This window comes from Lynx rufus, unplaced genomic scaffold (genome assembly GCF_022079265.1).
Source record: "Lynx rufus isolate CCGP_SWC_20201006 ecotype Redwood Valley unplaced genomic scaffold, mLynRuf1.p SCAF_23, whole genome shotgun sequence".
In the NCBI taxonomy this organism is placed as follows: domain Eukaryota; kingdom Metazoa; phylum Chordata; class Mammalia; order Carnivora; family Felidae; genus Lynx; species Lynx rufus.
In genome coordinates this window covers 10356120-10375230 of record NW_025814838.1, presented here as the reverse complement: position 1 = coordinate 10375230, position 19111 = coordinate 10356120, and the positions used below count along the sequence as shown (strand labels likewise).

At 41.5% G+C, this 19111-nt stretch overlaps 1 protein-coding gene across 3 annotated transcripts in view; it reads right to left on the bottom strand.

Moving 5' to 3' along the window:
- SMG1 (SMG1 nonsense mediated mRNA decay associated PI3K related kinase) overlaps positions 1 to 16036 on the bottom strand; it is a 104263-nt gene extending 88227 nt beyond the window's left edge. For 2 of the 3 annotated variants that reach the window (XM_047087641.1, XM_047087642.1), the window contains exon 1: positions 15634 to 16036. In XM_047087641.1, coding sequence (XP_046943597.1) covers positions 15634 to 15722 — 89 coding nt within the window. In that variant the 5' untranslated portion in view covers positions 15723 to 16036. The remainder of the gene's footprint in view (positions 1 to 15633) is intronic. The other variant, XM_047087643.1, reaches the window with a different exon arrangement.
- Positions 16037 to 19111: the final 3075 nt, after the last annotated feature.

Genomic DNA, 19111 nt, shown 5'->3' with positions numbered 1-19111 from the left:
CAAGACTCGGACGTTCAACCGACTGAGCCACCCAGGCACCTCAATAAATCTGACTTTATTTTTTTATTTAAAAAAAATTCTTTTTAATGTGTTATTCTATTTTTGAGAGGGAGAGAGAGAGAGCACAAGTGGAAGGAGGGACAGAGAAAGAGGGAGACACAGAATCCAAAGCAGTCTCCAGGCTCTGTCAGCATAGAGCCCAACACAGGGCTCGAACCCACGAACAGTGAGACCAGGACCTGAGCCAAAGTCGGATGCTTAACCGACTGAGTCACCCAGGTGCCCCAAATCTGCCTTTATTTTAACATTGATTTATTATTATTTTTTGTTGTTGTTTGAGAGAGAGCGAGTGCACAAGTGGGGGAAGGGCACGGAAGAGAAAGAGATAAATCCCAAGTAGGATCCACACTGTCAGCCCAGAGCCAGACGTGAGGCTCCAACCCATGACCCATGAGATCAAGACCTGAGCCGAAAACCAAGAATCAGATGCTTAACCGACTGAGCCACCCAATCACCCCAATAAATCAGACTTTAAAGGCAACAGTTCTTTACAGTGAAGGCACAAAAGATAAGGAAAAGACTGTTGATTTATTCTTAATACTTTAGTATTTCAGGTCTTATATTGCCTACCCATATTTAGCCAATCTAAATGGAAAAGCAAAATATGGCACCAGCTTTAAGTCACTTTAAGAAACCAAAGACTGTTAGTGTCTGAATTAATTAATCAGGTCTAAGAACAGGAACTTAGAGCTCAGAAAGGATTAACCTAGCCAAGGTACAGAAAGAAACAACAGCATTTATATCAGTAAAAGACAAATGTTACCTACATTAGTTAAAAAAAAAAAAGTTTCTAAATTTCTAACAAAATAGCAATTTCATTCTTTATCAATGCCTGAGAAATACCTGAGATAGTCCCGATAGCACTCTATTTTTTTAAGAATGAAATGCACAAGGAAGGAAGGAAGGAAGGAAATGCACCATAAATTCTTAATATTTTAGTGTCTACCCATTTTGATACCATTCAGAATTGTGGCTAAATTCTTATTAACTGACCACTGAGAAAGCAGGAAAAAATTAAAGAGTCAAACCACTAAGGCTGATAAAATCAGAAAATCATCGGCTGAGACAAAAACATGAGAAATCCACTGCTAATTTAAGTATTCTAAGGTTCTTTACCTCATCTGGCATAAATTCATACCTAACCAGGTATTAAAGAATAGTGGCAGTTATAAAATCTGGTATGCTTTGAACCTCCAATACAAATGTGAATTTAGGGTTCAGTATTTAACAGAAATAACTTTGTTTATGCTAAATAATAGCTCACCTAAAGGCTCATGAATCTAACGCACCAAGTTAATTTAAATCACTTTCTCTTGGCCTTTATTTTTAACCAACGCTGGCTGACTGCCTTAAAAAGAAACCCTGCTTCAGCTCCCATTTGTATCGCTTATCTTCCCCTTTTGTCAGCAAGTCCTGGAAGTACTTTAGAAACATCCCATTCAGCCTGGGAAATTGCCAACATTGAAAGGAAATCTCTCACTCCATGACCTCCCTAGCAGAGGAAGGACAAAAAAACTGAAAGTCTACAAAGAAACATGTCCACCTCTTCACCCACACCCCCAGGGCTCTCCAGTTAAATGCCAAACATATAGCCCATTAAGACAGAGAAGGTTAGAGAAGAATCACTAAGTGTTAAATACTATAGAAATCCTAAAAGGAAGAGTCTGGAAACCAGAATGGGACTCTACAATCAAGAAAAAGGCAGTGTTTTATTAATATAAAAATGTGTGCGACCATCTTTAAAAAGTCCTGAAAATAGGCAAATACTGACTATAGAGTTATTCAGATAAAATTCCTCTAGCTAAAAGATTCAAGCACATCCCATCAAGGGATTGACATGCTTGTGAGATTCTCCAACAACTACATATTTAAAATTTTCCCTTTAAAGATAATTCTAAAAAGCACTGTGGTGTCTTTTAAAAATAAATGTACTGTGTAAAAGATAAACATCACTACCACCTTTTTTTTTTTTACAGGTGACACTGGTCAAGAAAAATGATGTGGTTGCCAAAAATTACTTGTAACACATTAAGAAAATGTTATGCAATTTAGATACAGTTAAAAAAACTATTACCAAGTTAGGCACTACTGCCTAATGGTATGATACACCCTACAAATCTTGGGCACAGTCAAGGTTTTAGAGTATCAGAAGAGCAATATTCCATGTACCCCTTAGTAAGTAACATATCTTAAATATGATGGTAAATATGGAAAAGGCACTTACTGAGTTTCATATTCCACACCCGTGATTCTTAACAAAGAGGAAGTTATTAACAGAAATACTTTGAGCATTCTCAAATTATACACATGACCCCTGCCCCAACCCTCTTAAAAAATAAATGTACATTAAAAAAAAAAAAAAAACTTAGAAGAGAATTTAAAACACCTTGGTTCTATGTCTAACTTTACCAACATTATACGAAGACAACAAGTAAGATTTTTTTAGTAGGGCTCCATGCCCAATGTGGGGGGGGGGGGCTTGAACCCATGCCCCTGAGATGAGGAGTAGGAAGCTCTACAGACTGGGCCAGTCAGGCACCCCAATACAAGTAGCAAATTTTAAATGGACTCTGATTCCTCTCAACATCTCCAATAACACCTACAAGACGGATCTCCTGAGATATCCTGGGGTGCAACAGTAAAGAAACATACTACGTGTAATCAGGGGTAAATATGTACGATAAACTCTCTACTTAAGTACTGGGACTTCTGCTTTAGAGGCGATCTTGAAATAACTACTTCCTATCCTTGAATATAAATAAAAAGATTCGATAGACAAATCTCAAAAAATATAGTCCCCTAAATCAAGTAGCTGGGAAAGAAAGATACTTTTCAGAATAATCACACTATTCTTCTAACTATAGGAAAATTTATTAAAAGAAGACAGTTGTGGTAGTTACAGAAACATAGTAGAAGCAGCAATCAAGTGCTAGGAAACAATGCTCCCACTGTGCTCAGTAGTAGCAAGAAATATATTGAGGTATTTAAAAGTATTTAGCCTTGGGGCACCTGGATGGCTCAGCTGGTGGAATGTGCCACTCTATCTCTGGGTTGTGGGTTTGAGCCCCACACAGGGTGTAGAGATTACTCAAAAAAATATAAGACCTTAAAAAAGAAAACTATTTAGTCTTAAGTTTAAGAAAACTATGAAACAGTTCAAAATGATCACTTAAGCGACTTTTTCTCATTAGATTTTACAGTAGACACACATTAATCGGTTTAAGTGTTTTTAAAATAAGAAACTTTCTTAATTCCCTTTTACAACAAAGGAGAAAAATCAATGTTTCTAAATATGAAGTTCTGTAGAAGATGCATTTACTCACTTTAAGTAAATTTATCGCACCATAATTTAAAATAGTAAAAACTCAGGATAGCATAATAATGTATATGTCTCACAATGATATAAAATTTATTCCTGTCTTTGTTTAGAAGGTACATGTGGTTTATTTATTTTTTTAATGTACTCCAAACTGTTACACTGGCAGAATATATCCTTGTCATGATTCCACGATCCATCCTCCCTACCCCCTTTAAAACATTAACCAGGGCGCCTGGGTGGCTCACTTGGTAAGCTTCTGACTTTGGCTCAGGTCATTATCTCACAGTTAGTGGGTTCAAGCTTCGCATTGGCTCTGTGCTGACAGCTCAGAGCCTGGAGCCTGTTTCAGATTCCGTCTGTTTGTCTCTCTCTCTCTCTCTCTCTCTCTCTGCCCCTCCCCTGCTTGTACTATGTCTCTTTCTCTCTCAAAAATAATCAAAAAAAGTTTTTAATAAATAAATAAACAAAGCATTAATACCTGCAATGCCTGGGTGGCTCAGTCAGTTAAGCATCTCTTGATTTCGGCTCAGGTCACAATCTCACATTTTCATGAGTTCAATCACTGCTTGGGATTCTCCCTCTTTCTCTGTTATCCCCGACCCCGCCCACCGCTCACCCAAAATAAATAAATAAACGTAAAAAAAATTAATACTAGATGGTGGGAGAAAGGGAGAGCAACGCAGCATTCAACTGGTGTTCTTAAAGAATTAGTTCTTCAAATTCCAGCTGTATAATAAAAGTTAGGCAAGGTACAAACTACCTTTTAATCTACCTTTCTTTATTTAATTCCATTGGCACCTGCCCTCTAATTTATGCAAATAGTTACAAAGAGGAGATTTTTTTCCCCTGGCTCATAATTTTAACAGGTATCAAGTTCTTAAAGTGCGAATAGTAAGACACAGAGAAAAAATAGACAATTATGCAGATTCACAGTCCAATTCCTCATTAGCCTACTTGACATAGGCTTAGATTATGGCAGCATACTAAAAAATGTAGCAAGAGAACCACTATTATACTGAAGAGCAATTAACTGCATAACCACCAATTTAATAGATATCAGTTATATATCACAATATTTCATATAAATAATATCAAACATCATATATGCCACATCTAATAGAAATTTAACAATGACATGTGCTCCCATTCATATATCCCATTCCCACGTAAATAGAAAATAAATCCCATATTTATTTTATGAAATAAAGTGTTATTTCATAAAATACTCCTTATGAAATTCTTAGAATGACTACACACATGCATACAAAGTACTAGAAGAGAAAACTGAACTAGTGCGTGTGTGCAAGTGTGTAGTGAATCCTGAAACTTTCTGAGGAAGAGGTAAAAAAAAAAAAAAAGGATCTTTAAAATTCCAGATTTGAATCAGACATGGCAACATAAACAGCATTTGTGTAGCACTTCAATAATTTTGAAAGTAATTTTCCAAACTTTAACCTTCACAACCCTACATCTTAGGGAAGGCAAGAATTACCTCTTCAGGGCAACAGCTGGGTAGTGTCAGTACAAAGGACTTTTGTCTACCCATTTTTAGTCCACTGTTATTTTCATGACACCAGCCTCTCCTAAGATAAATATTTGTGAAGGATCAATACTAAAAATGCACATATTCTTAAAAAAATAAATACACCTGAGAGAGGAACATAAAACACCCTAGTTCTATTTCTAACTTCTCCAATGCAATTACACTAAGACAGAAACCAGATTTTTAAATGAACTCAAAGTGGGGAAAACAGCACTACTGGTGTAATTTTTATATCCTAATAAGAACAGTAAAAACGGCATACTAGTATTACAGTAACTCCACGAGACAGGCCACTTAAACAAAAGCTTCCTGGGACACCTGGGTGGCTCAGTAGGTTAAAGCCTCCTGACTCTTGATTTCAGCTCAGGTCATGATCTCACAGTTCGTGAGTTCAAGCCCCGCGCAGAGCCTGCTTGAAACCCACAAACTGTGAGATCATGACCTGAGCCAAAGTCGGATGCTCAACCCACTGAGCCACCCAGGCGCCCCAATACAAAATGTATCTGACGGTAGATTCCTTTTTTTTTTTTTTTTTTTAAAGTAAACTCTACCCGGGGCGCCTGGGTGGCGCAGTCGGTTAAGCGTCCGACTTCAGCCAGGTCACGATCTCGCGGTCCGTGAGTTCGAGCCCCGCGTCAGGCTCTGGGCTGATGGCTCGGAGCCTGGAGCCTGTTTCTGATTCTGTGTCTCCCTCTCTCTCTGCCCCTCCCCCGTTCATGCTGTGTCTCTCTCTGTCCCAAAAATAAATAAACGTTGAAAAAAAAAATTTTTTTAAAGTAAACTCTACCCTTAACGTGTGGCTCAAACTCAACCCTGAGATCAAGAGGCTCATGCTCTACCGACTGAGGCAGCTGGATGCCCAAGTAGGGTCCTTTAAACCTGACTGAAGAAGAAACACTGGATCTCAAGTTTCATAATCCTGTTGTTGGGAAACCTGCTACATTTTCATTTTTCTTCATGTGTACCCAAAGAATAGGACAGGCAAGAAAAGCGATCTTTTGAGGACAGAAAATCCAGGATGTTTTCAATTGAATATATATATTAATTTAACTGCACCAGGGGCGCCTGGGTGGCTCAGTCGGTTAAGCGTCTTCGGCTCAGGTCATGATCTCGCGGTCCGTGAGTTCAGGCCCCGCATCGGGCTCTGTGCTGACAGCTCAGAACCTGGAGCCTGTTTCAGATTCTGTGTCTCCCTCTCTCTCTGCCCCTCCCCTGCTCATGCTCTGTCTCTCTCTGTCTCAAAAATAAATAAACGTTAAAAAAACGTTGAAAAAAATTAAAAAAAAAAAATTAACTGCACCAAATGTGATACTGGTTATCATCTTTGGGATTTTTTAATCAGAATCTAACCTAATCAGAGTCCCATTCTATAGAGGACAAAAATTTGACATCTTTCCTAAAATTAGTAGGTTTTTCCGTCTGAATTCTGGCAAATCTCAGAAAGCCAGCATAGAATATTGTCATTAGGGCAATGAATCTGAATGAATCTGAATGTCCAATCAAAACAAGGAGTCTGAAAATAAAGCATTACACTTCAGATGAGGAATTCCAGCGGTCATATTATCAGGAATATAAACTAGGGAAACCTTCAAGAGGCTGAACACCAAGAGTTGTTCATGGGTTGCTTCAAAGAACTAAATATGCCAAGATCGCATTTAAAATTTGTCCAAACACACACACACACACACACACACACACACACACACACACATAAACACACCCATCTTTTCAAATCAGGATTAGGGGCAACTGGGTGGCTCAGTCAGTTAAGTATCCAACTCTTGATGTGGGTTCAGGTCATGATCTCAAGGTTTCCCAAATCGAGCTTGGGCTCCAAGCTGGTCATTTAGCCCACTGGATTCTCTCTCCCTCTCCCTTTGCCCCTCCCCCACAGGCACACAAGGTCTCTCACTCTCAATAAATAAACAAATAGAAGATTAAAACGCTAAAGAGAAGGTAGTAAAAACAAATTTTCAATGAACAAAGTCAAATAAAAAGGAAAAATTAAATTCAAAGAGCTTCAGTAAAAAAAAAAAAAAATGGTGCCAATGCTGTTATACATGGAGGAAAAAATGAATATTTGTCAGTATATATATTAGTGGAGGCTTCTCCCTATTCAACAGGAAAGGTATTAAGTATTTTGGATGCTACCAAAAATAAAGATCTAATAAATACTAAGTTAAACAACATTTTTTAATTTAAAAAAAATTTTTTAAGTTTATTTTGAGAGAGAGTGAGAAAGCACGTGCTTGCACAAGGGAGGGGCGGGAAAGGGAGAGAATGCCAAGCAGGTTCTGCACTGTCAGCACAGAGCCCAACACAGGGCCTCGAACTCACAAACTTCAATATTACAACCTAAGCCGCAATCAAGAGTTGGACACTTACCAGAGCCACCCAGGTGCCCCAAAAGAATATTTGTTGAAAACTTGCAGACAAATACATGAGTACATAATTATCGCAGGCCACTGCAGAGCCATTAACAATTTTCTTGTGAACCATAAGAGCACTCCTGAGGTTCCTTAAGATGCTAAAATAACGTATAAGGGAAAAATGTAGTGGGGGGGGGGCGCTGAGTGGCTCCATCAGTTAAGCTCCATCTGACCAGTCAAACTGTGCTGACCCACAGCACAGAGCCTGCTTGAGATTCTATCTTTCCCTCCCCTGCTTGCGTTCCCAAACGCTCTCTCCCTCTCTCAAAATAAACATTTAAAAAAATGTGTTTAAAGTAGTGCTTCTTGTAAACAAAAAATAACATAACTGAGGTAGTTCCATACCAAAAAAGAAAAAAAATAATTAATTCTGACACCAGAAACCTCTGAAAAAACGTCTTTTAAATGAACACAAAAAGCCTTTAAGAGGTTTTTAAATAAACATGAGATCCTAAACATACTATGTAATATGAATAGCAAATTAAGCTCCAAAAAAATGATTTCCAACAAGAATACAATTCCCTTCTTTGAAAGGGTGTGAAAATTAATATGAAAGAAGTAATTTACCATGTTGGGAAATCTGTTGATTCTGGGGGAAAAAAAAATTTTTTTTACGTAAGCTCTATACCAAAGTGGGGGGTCGAACTCAGGACCCCGAGATCAAGAGTCATATGCTCTACTGACTGAGCCAGCCAGGTACCCCTGATTCTGGAAAATTTTGATTTCAGTCATTCCCCCAATCAGCAGGCACACAAGGACTCAGGTATTCTACTGGAATGTCAGAAGGCACAACCCAGTGCTTAACTTTTCAGTGATCAGATTGTTTAAATAATGTCCAAATAGATACAATAGATACGGGATAAAATGTCAAGGTGTAAAAGAACTTTTTTTTAAATATTTTTTAATGTTTATTTTTGAGAGACAGAGAGACAGAGAGAGAGAGAGAGACGCGCACACACGCGACCACTACGGGGGGGGGGGGGGAGGGGGGGGGTGGGCAGAGAAAGAAAGGGAAACACAGAATCTGAAGTCATCAGCACAGAGCCCGACACCGGGCTCGAACCCACAAACCTTGAGCCGAAGTCAGACACTTAGCTGACTGAGCCACCCTGATGCCCCTGTAAAAGAACTTCAAATATGTGAGCAAGGTATTTTTTCAAGATGGATATTCATATTCTTTCTTAAATGAACATATTCTTCCTTCTGTAAAAGATCTGGCCATCTCAGGCTACTAGAACACTGTCTCTTTAAACCCGTTCAATCAGCTTAATTTACTGCTGCCTCAGGCTAACCAGGCTGCTATACCAGGAACAGTTCCCTTCAAAATGCCTCTCATTAGCTTCTGTGTTGTAAGCTAGAGTTAACACTAAACACAAAAACAAACTTGCAGAATTTCATTTTCATGTATTTACTTGAGGAAGAACACTCAAATATAGAGTGTATACTTTTTTTTTTTTAAATAAGCTCTACACTCAACGTAGGGCTTGAACTCACGATGCTGAGATCAAGAGTTGCATGCTCTATCAACTGAGCCAGCCAGGCGCCTCTAGAGTGTATACTATTAACTGATGCACTAGGAGGTAAGAAGGGACGCAGAGGTCGAACCATTATACAAAACGCAAGCACATATGAAGGCTGTTTTTTGGAGGGAGACACACATGAAACTTTCAGATAGTTGTTAAGTGCTATGAAGAAAACCCCAGATGAAATGTCAGAGAAAGCTGCTTCTTCTCAGTGAGGGGGTGACATTTAGGCTGGGACAACAGAAGGGCATCCAGGTCACCGTACTCTGAGAAGAGCAATCTATGCAGTAGCTACACAGCAAGAACAGTACATGCAAAGGCCCTAAGGCAGAAATGAACTTCAGGAGTGCTTTAGGGCAAGTAAGACACAGAAAGGGGAGAAAAAGACAGGCTCAGCCCTCAAGGACTTAAGAGATCAATCACTGAAGTGATAAGCAGTTAGCTTTCACTGTAGACCTGTTGTAACAGAAGAGGGATCACAGAGGGCAGAGGTAGCCAGGTAGGGGAGTTAAAGGAAGTACAAGGTTTAGACTGGGGAAAAGCATGAAAAAGAAAGCAACAATAGGTATCAAGATGGTAGAGAAAAGTCCACGAACCTGTAGCTGACAGGACTAAACTCAACCAAGAAGAGCTCTCATGTGTCCTAAGATGCCTAAAAAAGTTAACAAGGGAGCCTCCACCTGTTTTTACACAGGATCTTTAGATATCCCAAGAAAATATGTTTATAGCAAAAGAAAAAGAACAGAAAAGAACATGACAAGATTACCAATCCACAGAAACTATAAGTTGGTAATAAGTCCTAAGAATATTCAAAGATTTCCTTTGTACAGCAAATTTTAAGGCAAGATCTACCCATACACTCTGCCAGTGCGGTGTTTTTTGTTTGTGTGTATGTGTTTTGTTTTGTTTTGTTTTGAGGGGCGGGGAGGAGTGTAATCCATCTGAAAAGTCAATGCTTATCTGTATCCTAAGTGGGGTCATGGTTACCCAGGTATATACATTTTGTCAAAATTCACTGAACATAAGATCTATACATAAGTAAATTTCATCTAAAAAAAAAAGTAACACAGTCCAGTATAAAAAAGTATTCAAAAAAAGTACAATCAACTAATACAAGTGGAGGAAAACTAACACTATAAAAATACAAACGTCTCAATAAGAATAGGTTACACTCGGGGCGCCTGGGTGGCGCAGTCGGTTAAGCGTCCGACTTCAGCCAGGTCACGATCTCGCGGTCCGTGAGTTCGAGCCCCGCGTCAGGCTCTGGGCTGATGGCTCAGAGCCTGGAGCCTGTTTCCGATTCTGTGTCTCCCTCTCTCTCTGCCCCTCCCCCGTTCATGCTCTGTCTCTCTCTGTCCCAAAAATAAATAAACGTTGAAAAAAAACAGTATTTAAAAAAAATAGGTTACACTCTACATTAAAAAAAATAAAATAAAATGTAATAAGCTTGAGTATTTCACATGGAAATTAAACCAAAAAATGTCTGTAATCTTTACTGTCCCGCCTCTACACAAAAGGGGATGTTTTATTTTGTAGTCCCCAAAATAAAATGGGTTCTGAAAAACTTTCAAGGGGGCGCCTGGGTGGCGCAGTCGGTTAAGCGTCCGACTTCAGCCAGGTCACAATCTCGCGGTCCGTGAGTTCGAGCCCGCGTCGGGCTCTGGGCTGATGGCTCTGAGCCTGGAGCCTGTTTCCGATTCTGTGTCTCCCTCTCTCTCTGCCCCTCCCCCGTTCATGCTCTGTCTCTCTCTCTGTCCCAAAAATAAATAAACGTTGAAAAAAAAAATTAAAAAAAAAAATGAAAAACTTTCAAAAGCCAAAGACAGGTAACCAAAATAAGAAGAGACACCAAACAAATGACTACTTGTGTGAATCCATAAAGCGAGGGCCACTGAAAAGAACCCCAGGGATTTATTTTAGGTGATTAGAATAAGAAAGGCAAGTAAGCAAGTGTCTACTATATGCCAGGCAGTGAAGGCAAGAAATCTCAAATCTAAAAGTTGTGAGAATTCAGATAAACCAACGAACAAAAAGCAGAAACAGACCCATAAATACAGGTAACAAATTGATGGTTGCCAAAGGGGAGCAGGGTGGGGGAATAGGCAAAATGGGTGAAGGAGAGTAGGAGATACAGGTTTGCAGTTCTGACTTACTCATTAAGTCACCAGAATAAAAGGAATAGTGTAAGGAATACAGGGGAGAAAAAAAAAAAGATTGTGAGAATTAACCGTTCACAAGACACCACAGACCACACTCCATTTTCTGTATATGAACATTCCATCTAAGTGTCCTAACCTAAACTGAAGTGTGAGTAGATAAAAAGTATCACTGTAGTGATCATAATCAACACCAGAAAACACATGAGGGGCTTTTGCTTATGGAAATTCCCACATACTGGGCTGAATATTCTGTATGAATTTAAATAATGATTTATAAACAAAATATTCAGGTCCTTAGCAGTCTCTGTAAGGTACGGATTCAAGGCCCACCATACAGCTCCAATATAGCTCTTGAGCTATATCTCATCTGTATCACTCAAAAGTACCCCATCCTTCTCATCAAAATGGAAATATTTTACCAAGGACCACTTGCTTATTTTACTTTCTTTTTTGAGACCCCTCCCCAATTACTGTCAAAAAAGTACAAATCAATTTCACGGCCCCACTGCCCCCTATTCATCTGTATAGCTTTACATCCTGACTCTCCAGGTTTTAAACCCTATTAATTACACATAAAAATAATTAAATCAAAAATTATATACCACTTCATAACCATATAATACTTCACCATTTCAAAGTCTTTTCTCCCATATTAACCTATAACCTCCTTAAAGATAGTGGCACTATCAGTCATAAAAATCCCTAAAGGATCAATATTTCCTAAAAGCAAATATTTTCATTGAATTAGAATATTACATAATCTCCTGCTACTAACATGCGCTCCAGTTATACTCCCAACTAGAAAGGAACCAAAACAGAAGAGGTAAAAGAGGTTCAATTTAAAGACATAACTGCCAATGTTTCATAAAGCATATGGTTTATTTTATAATGGAAAAAACAAACTCTCCCCACAAATTAAACACCCATACAGAGTTATCTGATAAACCTCCATAGCGTACTCGAAAATCTGCAGTACAGAATTGGTAATCGTTACATTCTATTAAACTAAAGCTCTATCTTTAGTTATAAAATATGTAACTCCACTTAATTTTTCCTTTATGTATTTCACTATATCATGTACCTATGGACATCAAATAGTATACAGACTCATAAAAAGCTAAACAGACAGAACCACCTGGGTGGCTCAGTCAGTTAAGCATCAGACTTCAACTCATGATCTCCTGGTTGATGAGCTCAAGCCCCACACGGGGCTCTGTGCTATCAGCACAGAACCTGCTTTGGATCTTGTTTCCCTCTCTGACCCTTGCTTGTGCCACCTCTTAATAAATAAACATTAAAAACAACAACAACAACAAATAGACAACTCTGGTTTCGAAAATCCAGCTTCTCACAATGCCAGACATACCAGTTTCTGACTTTTCTATCTTCACAGCACTCTTCCTATTTTTTGCTCTGTGACAATGGAGGATAAAGGTATTTGTACTTTTGAAAACTTTAATCTGTCTACATTCTACCAAAAATGGAAGCTATTTTTAAGATACAGTTTCATCGTTAGAGAACTGTAGAAAGATGACAAGTTTGGGCACTGTAAGATACCCATTGTAAATCTGTTAAATAAAGTCCTAAGATTCCAAAGTACAGAAGCAAAATCTTGTTTTCTCTTTACCTGAATGCTTCCTCTTGTTTGAACTGATCTTTGACTCCAATGTCAAATTAGTCATGCCATTTTGGAGTATTAAAGTGTATAATAATTATACATTTAATTTTTAAAACAAGTCATTCTGATCTCTATCTTGATTGGTACAACTGGAAGATCATATTCCAAAACAAAGTCAAGAAAAGGACATACTTTGGCTAGTGGCAATGATAAAACTACTCATTTGCCTAATCATTCATAAATCTTAATTGACACTAGAGTGAATGAAGAGGAAGACTATCAACCAGTGCTATACGAACGCTTTCTGCTAAAGGTATGCTTCTAGCAAAGATGGGCTTATTCTGTTGCCATATGACACTAGTCTATTCAGCCACCTGGAACACTTCCTGTCAGTATGTGCGAAGTATCACGTGTGGCCATGACTGACTCAACAGTTGGTTTCCAGACTGACAAACTAACACGAAAAGAAACCAACAAGAGTTGCTTTAATTTTTTTTTTTTACCCTTTATTTATTTTTGAGAGAGACAGAGACAGACAGACAGACAGACAGACAGACAAGAGCGTGAACAGGAAGGGGAGAAAGAGAGGGAGACACAGAATCTGAAGCAGGCTCCAGGCTCTGAGCTGTCAGCACAGAGCCCCACGCGGGGTTCCAACTCACGACCGCGAGATCACGACCTGAACCTGACCTGAACCGAAGTCAGACGCTCAACTGACTGAGCCACGCAAGCACCCCAAGAATTGCTTTTTTAAATCCCACTTGTTCAAAAGTCTAAATCTAAGAAAAACAAAATCAGACAAGTAATGGTATAGAAAGACAAATAATTTTTGAAAAAACCAAAATAATTCACATGAACCATAAGGAATCTGCCTACATTTGAAGATGTTTAGAAAAATAAATCTCCATTTAAACAAAGAGGAAGATGAAGTTCCATTTGTCAGTTAACTGGAATCTGTCACCTTTCTGAAGAGGAGACAGAATAACCCACCACAAACTTATGAAAATTTATGATTGGCAAACAAGGTTCTTTACTTTTTAACAAAACAACTATGGCAACCCCACAGATAAATCAAGTTCTGCTATGGGGTACTGTCCGTCCTTCTCTGTTCCCTCTTCTACAAAAAAAGTTAGGTATTTCCAACATCCTAACCAACTGTTACTCTGTGTAACCAACTACATCTCACAGTATCCTCTACCTAGGCATAAAGTTCTGAGACTTGGTTACAGAGCCTAGCTTCACAGAAAGCTAACACCGTCCCCCCAACAAGCACACCACAGCCATGAAACAGAACACATAAAAGAAGATATGGACAATATTAATAATCCACATACATATTCCATAAATATATAACCCATTCTGCCTCATATCTGTCAAATGCAGTCAAGTGACCCCAGCAGGTGGCTGCAACTCTGCTTCTCCATTTATTTAGAATTAAAAGTTACAAGTTATTCTTTTCCAAAAGCTCTAGGACTATTTGTGAGCACTTTATTTAGTCCTCTAAAGGGATACTTTTTTATACTTTACATATGCTGACCACAATACTGAAAAATAATGGGAAATCTACCATCTAAGGCTGTCAAATGTCAAATTCAAGCTCATTTAATCATCTGATTTACTAGATTCGAAAACAAAAACTACTTCACACATTTCAATGAAAGTACAAAACTAAGAATGTCAATTACAGATAATTTAATTACTATCAATTTACTTAAACGAGTCAGTTGATAGTACTTAAAGCACTCACAAACCCTAAGTGGTAAAGGACAAGTAAAGCTGTACTTTTCAATTTTTTAAAACTATTTAACATCTCAATTCAAGAGTCAGGCATTAACTCTTACACACAAATGTCCTCAACAGACACAGGGTTTGGGAAGATATATTAAACAGAGTAAGAGGTGTACCACCCCTCATCCAAAAGACTTTTCCATCCTCTTAAAATGTTACATTCTAACATCTGAACAAATTATTATTTCCAGCACTATTGAAGTTACATATAACCACGAGGAAGGAAGTCATCCCAAGTGTCTTAACACTTATTTCGCCAGTTTCAGGACAATCATAATTCAAGTGCGCTTCAAAGTATGAAAACTCCATGAATCCACTAACCCTAAAACCTTATATACATTTAGGGAGTTCTTTTAGGCACTCACACCTAAATTAGGCACAAGTGCCTCATGATTAATCAGAAAGACACAAAAACTGTATATATATGTAAAAAGGTGATGCTCCTAATATGTTCAATTCCAAAAAGGCCCCAAAGCAGTCTGAGATCAAATGCCCTCCATGCAAGAGAAAATTCTCTACTCCTCTTAGTGCCTGCTCAACAGTCCAAGTATGAATTGCTCTCCACCAGGGTAACTGCCCCTGCACTTGGGGAAAACTTCATTTCCCAGGACCGGGGTGGGTCAGCCTCATTAACACAGTCACAATCTCATTTCACGCCCCACAACTGCCCTGCCTAAAGTCACAATAAAGCCTTGGAGTGTTTGGGGGTTTTGTTTTTTGAAATATTAACACGTGGGGGGCTCACAGAAGAGAATCACAGTTAAGAAGCTCTTTTACGTGGGTGCTGAGAGTGTAAGGGACCAAGGGAGTGAGTGGGTAACACAGAGGGTCCTGGACTCCCAGGATTCCCCAACTCCAATTCCAACTTGGTGGGTGGTAACCAGAGTCCCCCACCACCACCATGCCCCTTTCTTCACCCTCCTTGACCCAACTCCTAGGCCAGTGCCTTCGTTGGGCGCCCTGGTCTCAGCTCCAGCCCTGGGGCTGAAATGCAGTGGCAGGGAGACATTTAGGCCTCGCCTCCCAGCGGCCTTCCTCCCCGAGCAGGGGCGGGAGGGGACCCAGGAAGCCGCGCTCGGTTCCTGGGGGGGTGGAGGGCCTAGGCCGCGCCTCCCAGCCGGATGGCCCTAGGCCTCGGCCCGCCCGAGGCGGGGCCCGGGGTCGGGGCGGCGGGCTAGGCGCCGGCTCACCCACCTGGGTTGCCAGTCATTCCAGCTCCGTGGGTACTTGGTGCCGCCGCCGCCGCCGCTGCTCAGCCGAGACCCCGGGGCTCTGCGGCTCATTACCTTCCCCGACACGACATGGCCAAGCGCCGCCGCCCAAAGAAGCGCGAGTCGCCGCCCGAACCGACCGCCGCCGACACTCCGCTCCCGCCTGGGGTAGAGGAGGAAGCCGAAGAGAAGAAGAAGGAGGAGGAGGAGGAGGCGGCGGAGGGCGGGGGAGGCGGACGGCCGTTCCGGGTTCCGCCTGAGCCCGCAGCGCAGGACGAGGAGGCGGGAGCAACGCCGCGAGGGGGAGGCGGAGGAAGGGGAGGCGACGTTTCTTCCAGGGCCGAGCGCGGCCCGCGACGCCGGGACCCAGGAGGAAGAGGACGACGAGGAGGAGGCGGTGGCGGCGGCTGCTCACGCTCACACAGCCACGGCTTCCCCGCCTCCCGGCTCCGCCCGCCGCGCCGCCGCTGCCGCACGGCATGCTGGGAGCGAGGGGCGGTGTCGGCGCCCGCCAGGCCAGGGGAGAGGGGCGGGGCCGGCTACAGGGGGCGGAGCCGGGCGGGCGCGGCGTGCGGATCGCCCTCCCGCGCTCCGGACTAGCTTCCACTCCCTGCGGACCGTGCCAAGGTCCCGGCCCCGCCGCGGGGGATCATGGGAGAGGGGAATCTCCGCCACCACCCTCAAACACACACCCTCCCAAACACTCTCCAGAAAGCGTTAGACCCCCCGAGGGCTGGGCAGTCAGGTGTAAACAGGCATCCAATCAAGGACCCGGGGTGTCTCCGCGGGCGCACACGCACACACTGGCGGGCGTGCCCTTAGGCTCACGTGGGCGCACTTTCCCCACCCTATTCGGTAAAAAGTAAAAATAAAGAGCGGGTGGATAGTCCCCTACCCAGCCCCCTCCGGAAATGTGCCCATGGAGTCCTTTCACCTTGACCATCTCTTCCCGGTGTAAAAAACTAAACTAAGTAGAGGGAGAAAAAGGAATCCCCTCCCCCCCCCCCCCCGCAATGCCTGTCCCCTGCAATGTGAACTGTGCTTTCAAATCCTCTCACTGTGTAACACTTGTCCACCTTCCCCACCAGAAAAACCTGGCTGGTAGGGAGAGGGTTACACACCTGAGCACTTTGCCCTGCCCACAGTCCCCCCGGAGAGATTTCACGAAAGCATCTGACACATGCTGTGGGTGCAGATGCATAGAGAAAAGCCGAACAAGATGCACATCAAACAGGTTACAGGGGAATTACCTTTGGGGACGGTAGTCAAAAGCGTCTTCACATTTACACAGAGGGTCTTAGCCTATTTTATGTTGCAAGAAGTCAGTTTTTACATACTACCTGTGTAATTAAAAATGGTTACCTAAAGTTCTTGAAGATCATAAGACTTAGGTATTTCCACACCCACACCTCCTCAACCTTGGGCTCCTTGCTTATACCCACCAACCACTCACTAAGGTATGATCCTGCCAGCTCTAAAAGATGAAAAATTCATTGGGATTCTCTCTTACCTTCTGCCTCTGCCCCCCCCCACTCCCCCCTCCACCCCGTACATGTGTGCTCTCTCTCTCTCTCTCTCTCTCTCAAAATAACTAAATTTGAAAGACAGAGAGAGAGAGAGGAAGAAGGAAGGAAGGAGGGGAGGAAGGGAGGAAGGGAGGGAGAAACCTCTGAACCTCGGAACTGGGGCTGATATTTGACTCAACACAGAAATTCCCACTAGGTCAGACCCAAGCCAAGGTCACGAAGTGTGTTAAAAAAAAAATGAACAAGACCTAATCAAGAGGGATATAGCTCAGGTACACACTCCATCCCAAAATTTGCCCATACCAGCCTACCTCCCTCTTGCTGACAAGAGGATATGAGGCAGTGTTCTACCTGTTTGGAATAAGAGGCCCTATGAGAGGTGTCCTTTCTTCCCTGTTTATCCTTCCCTCTTTCCTATTCTCCTGAGAGAAAAAGTCCCTCTTCAATAAGGTCCCAAGATTAGGGTCCCCTCACTCAATATGGTCATCTCTGGGAGACTATTATTCTTGCCACAAGGTATTTGGGTTCTATTTGTTTGTAATTACTGTTTAATTACATAAGCAATAATGAATACATTGTCCTCATATGACTTTTGAATATTATACAGCCTAATTCTGATTTATTCTTTCGTTCAACATTCAGCAAAATTTATTGAGCATCTACTAACTAGGTATTTGGGGTCAGGACAGTAATCAAGACTCCATCTCTGTCCTAAAGGAACTCCAGGAGTAGGAGTCAGAAAGATACATCTATTCTTAGAAATGACTGAAATAGTTATTTTTGCTCAATTTCCTCTCTCTCCAGACCTATCAATCTGACCAGAAAGGCCCCTCTCCCAAAGCCTTTTCTTAATTGTAAGTTCTGAGATTCCTTGGACCTGCTTTCCTCAGTTCTTGTACTTTTTTAAAAAAATTTTTTTAATGTTTATTTATTTTTGAGAGAGAGACAAAGTGTGAGTGGGGGAGGAGCAGAGAGAGAGGGAGACACAGAATCTGAAGCAGGCTGCAGGCTCTGAGCTGTCAGTACAGAGCCCGATGTGGGGCTCGAACTCATGAACAGTGAGATCCTGACCTGAGCTGAAGTCGGACGCTTACCGATTGAGCCACCCACGTGCCCCCAGTTCTTGTACTTTTTATGCTCCAGGTGAGTTAGTGCTCTCCTCCCCTCCGATCCATGAGCAAATGGCTGATGGGGCCAATTAATCATTTTTACTTCCTTAAATAGTTTATTGTAACAACGGTACAATAACCAAATTATGTTAGATTCCAAAATGATTTGCAGCACAATAACTAGAACCTTAGACCCCTAGGAAAAATGTCAGGGCCCTTTAAACTTTTCAAATTACAGAACAACAGCAGAGTAATTCGAGGATGGGCTCTGGGTTCAGATTCCAACTCCTCTGCTTGAAACTGAGGGAGTATCAACAAGGTCCTGACTGTCACAGTGCCCCAGTGTCTCGTCTCTAAAATAGAGATAATAGTACTGACTTCCTAAGACTATTGAGAGAATTAATTGAGATCTCACATGTAAAGGGCTTGGCACGGTGCCTGCCGCACAGTTAACAATCAATAAATGTTAGCTAGAAATCAGATCTACTGATTTCTACAACTTCTCTGAGGCACATGGCTATGTGGATAATATTTGATCAATGAAGAAGGAGAAAAAAGGAAGTAGCTGTCCTAGGTTGCCCCCAGTCGCTCCATCAACTGCTTCTTGTTTGTCATTTTTTTTGTACTTCTCCTATAGAAATAATTAACCCTCAAAAGCACTCAGTGTTGGCAAAGGGGTGGTGTGAGGACACAGATGGTCGGGGTAAGTGTCATTTGGCAGCAACTTCCTGGAAAGCAATTTAAGAGTATGTATACAAAGATTTAAAATTGTGGGGCGCCTCGGTGGCGCAGTCGGTTAAGCGTCCGACTTCAGCCAGGTCACGAT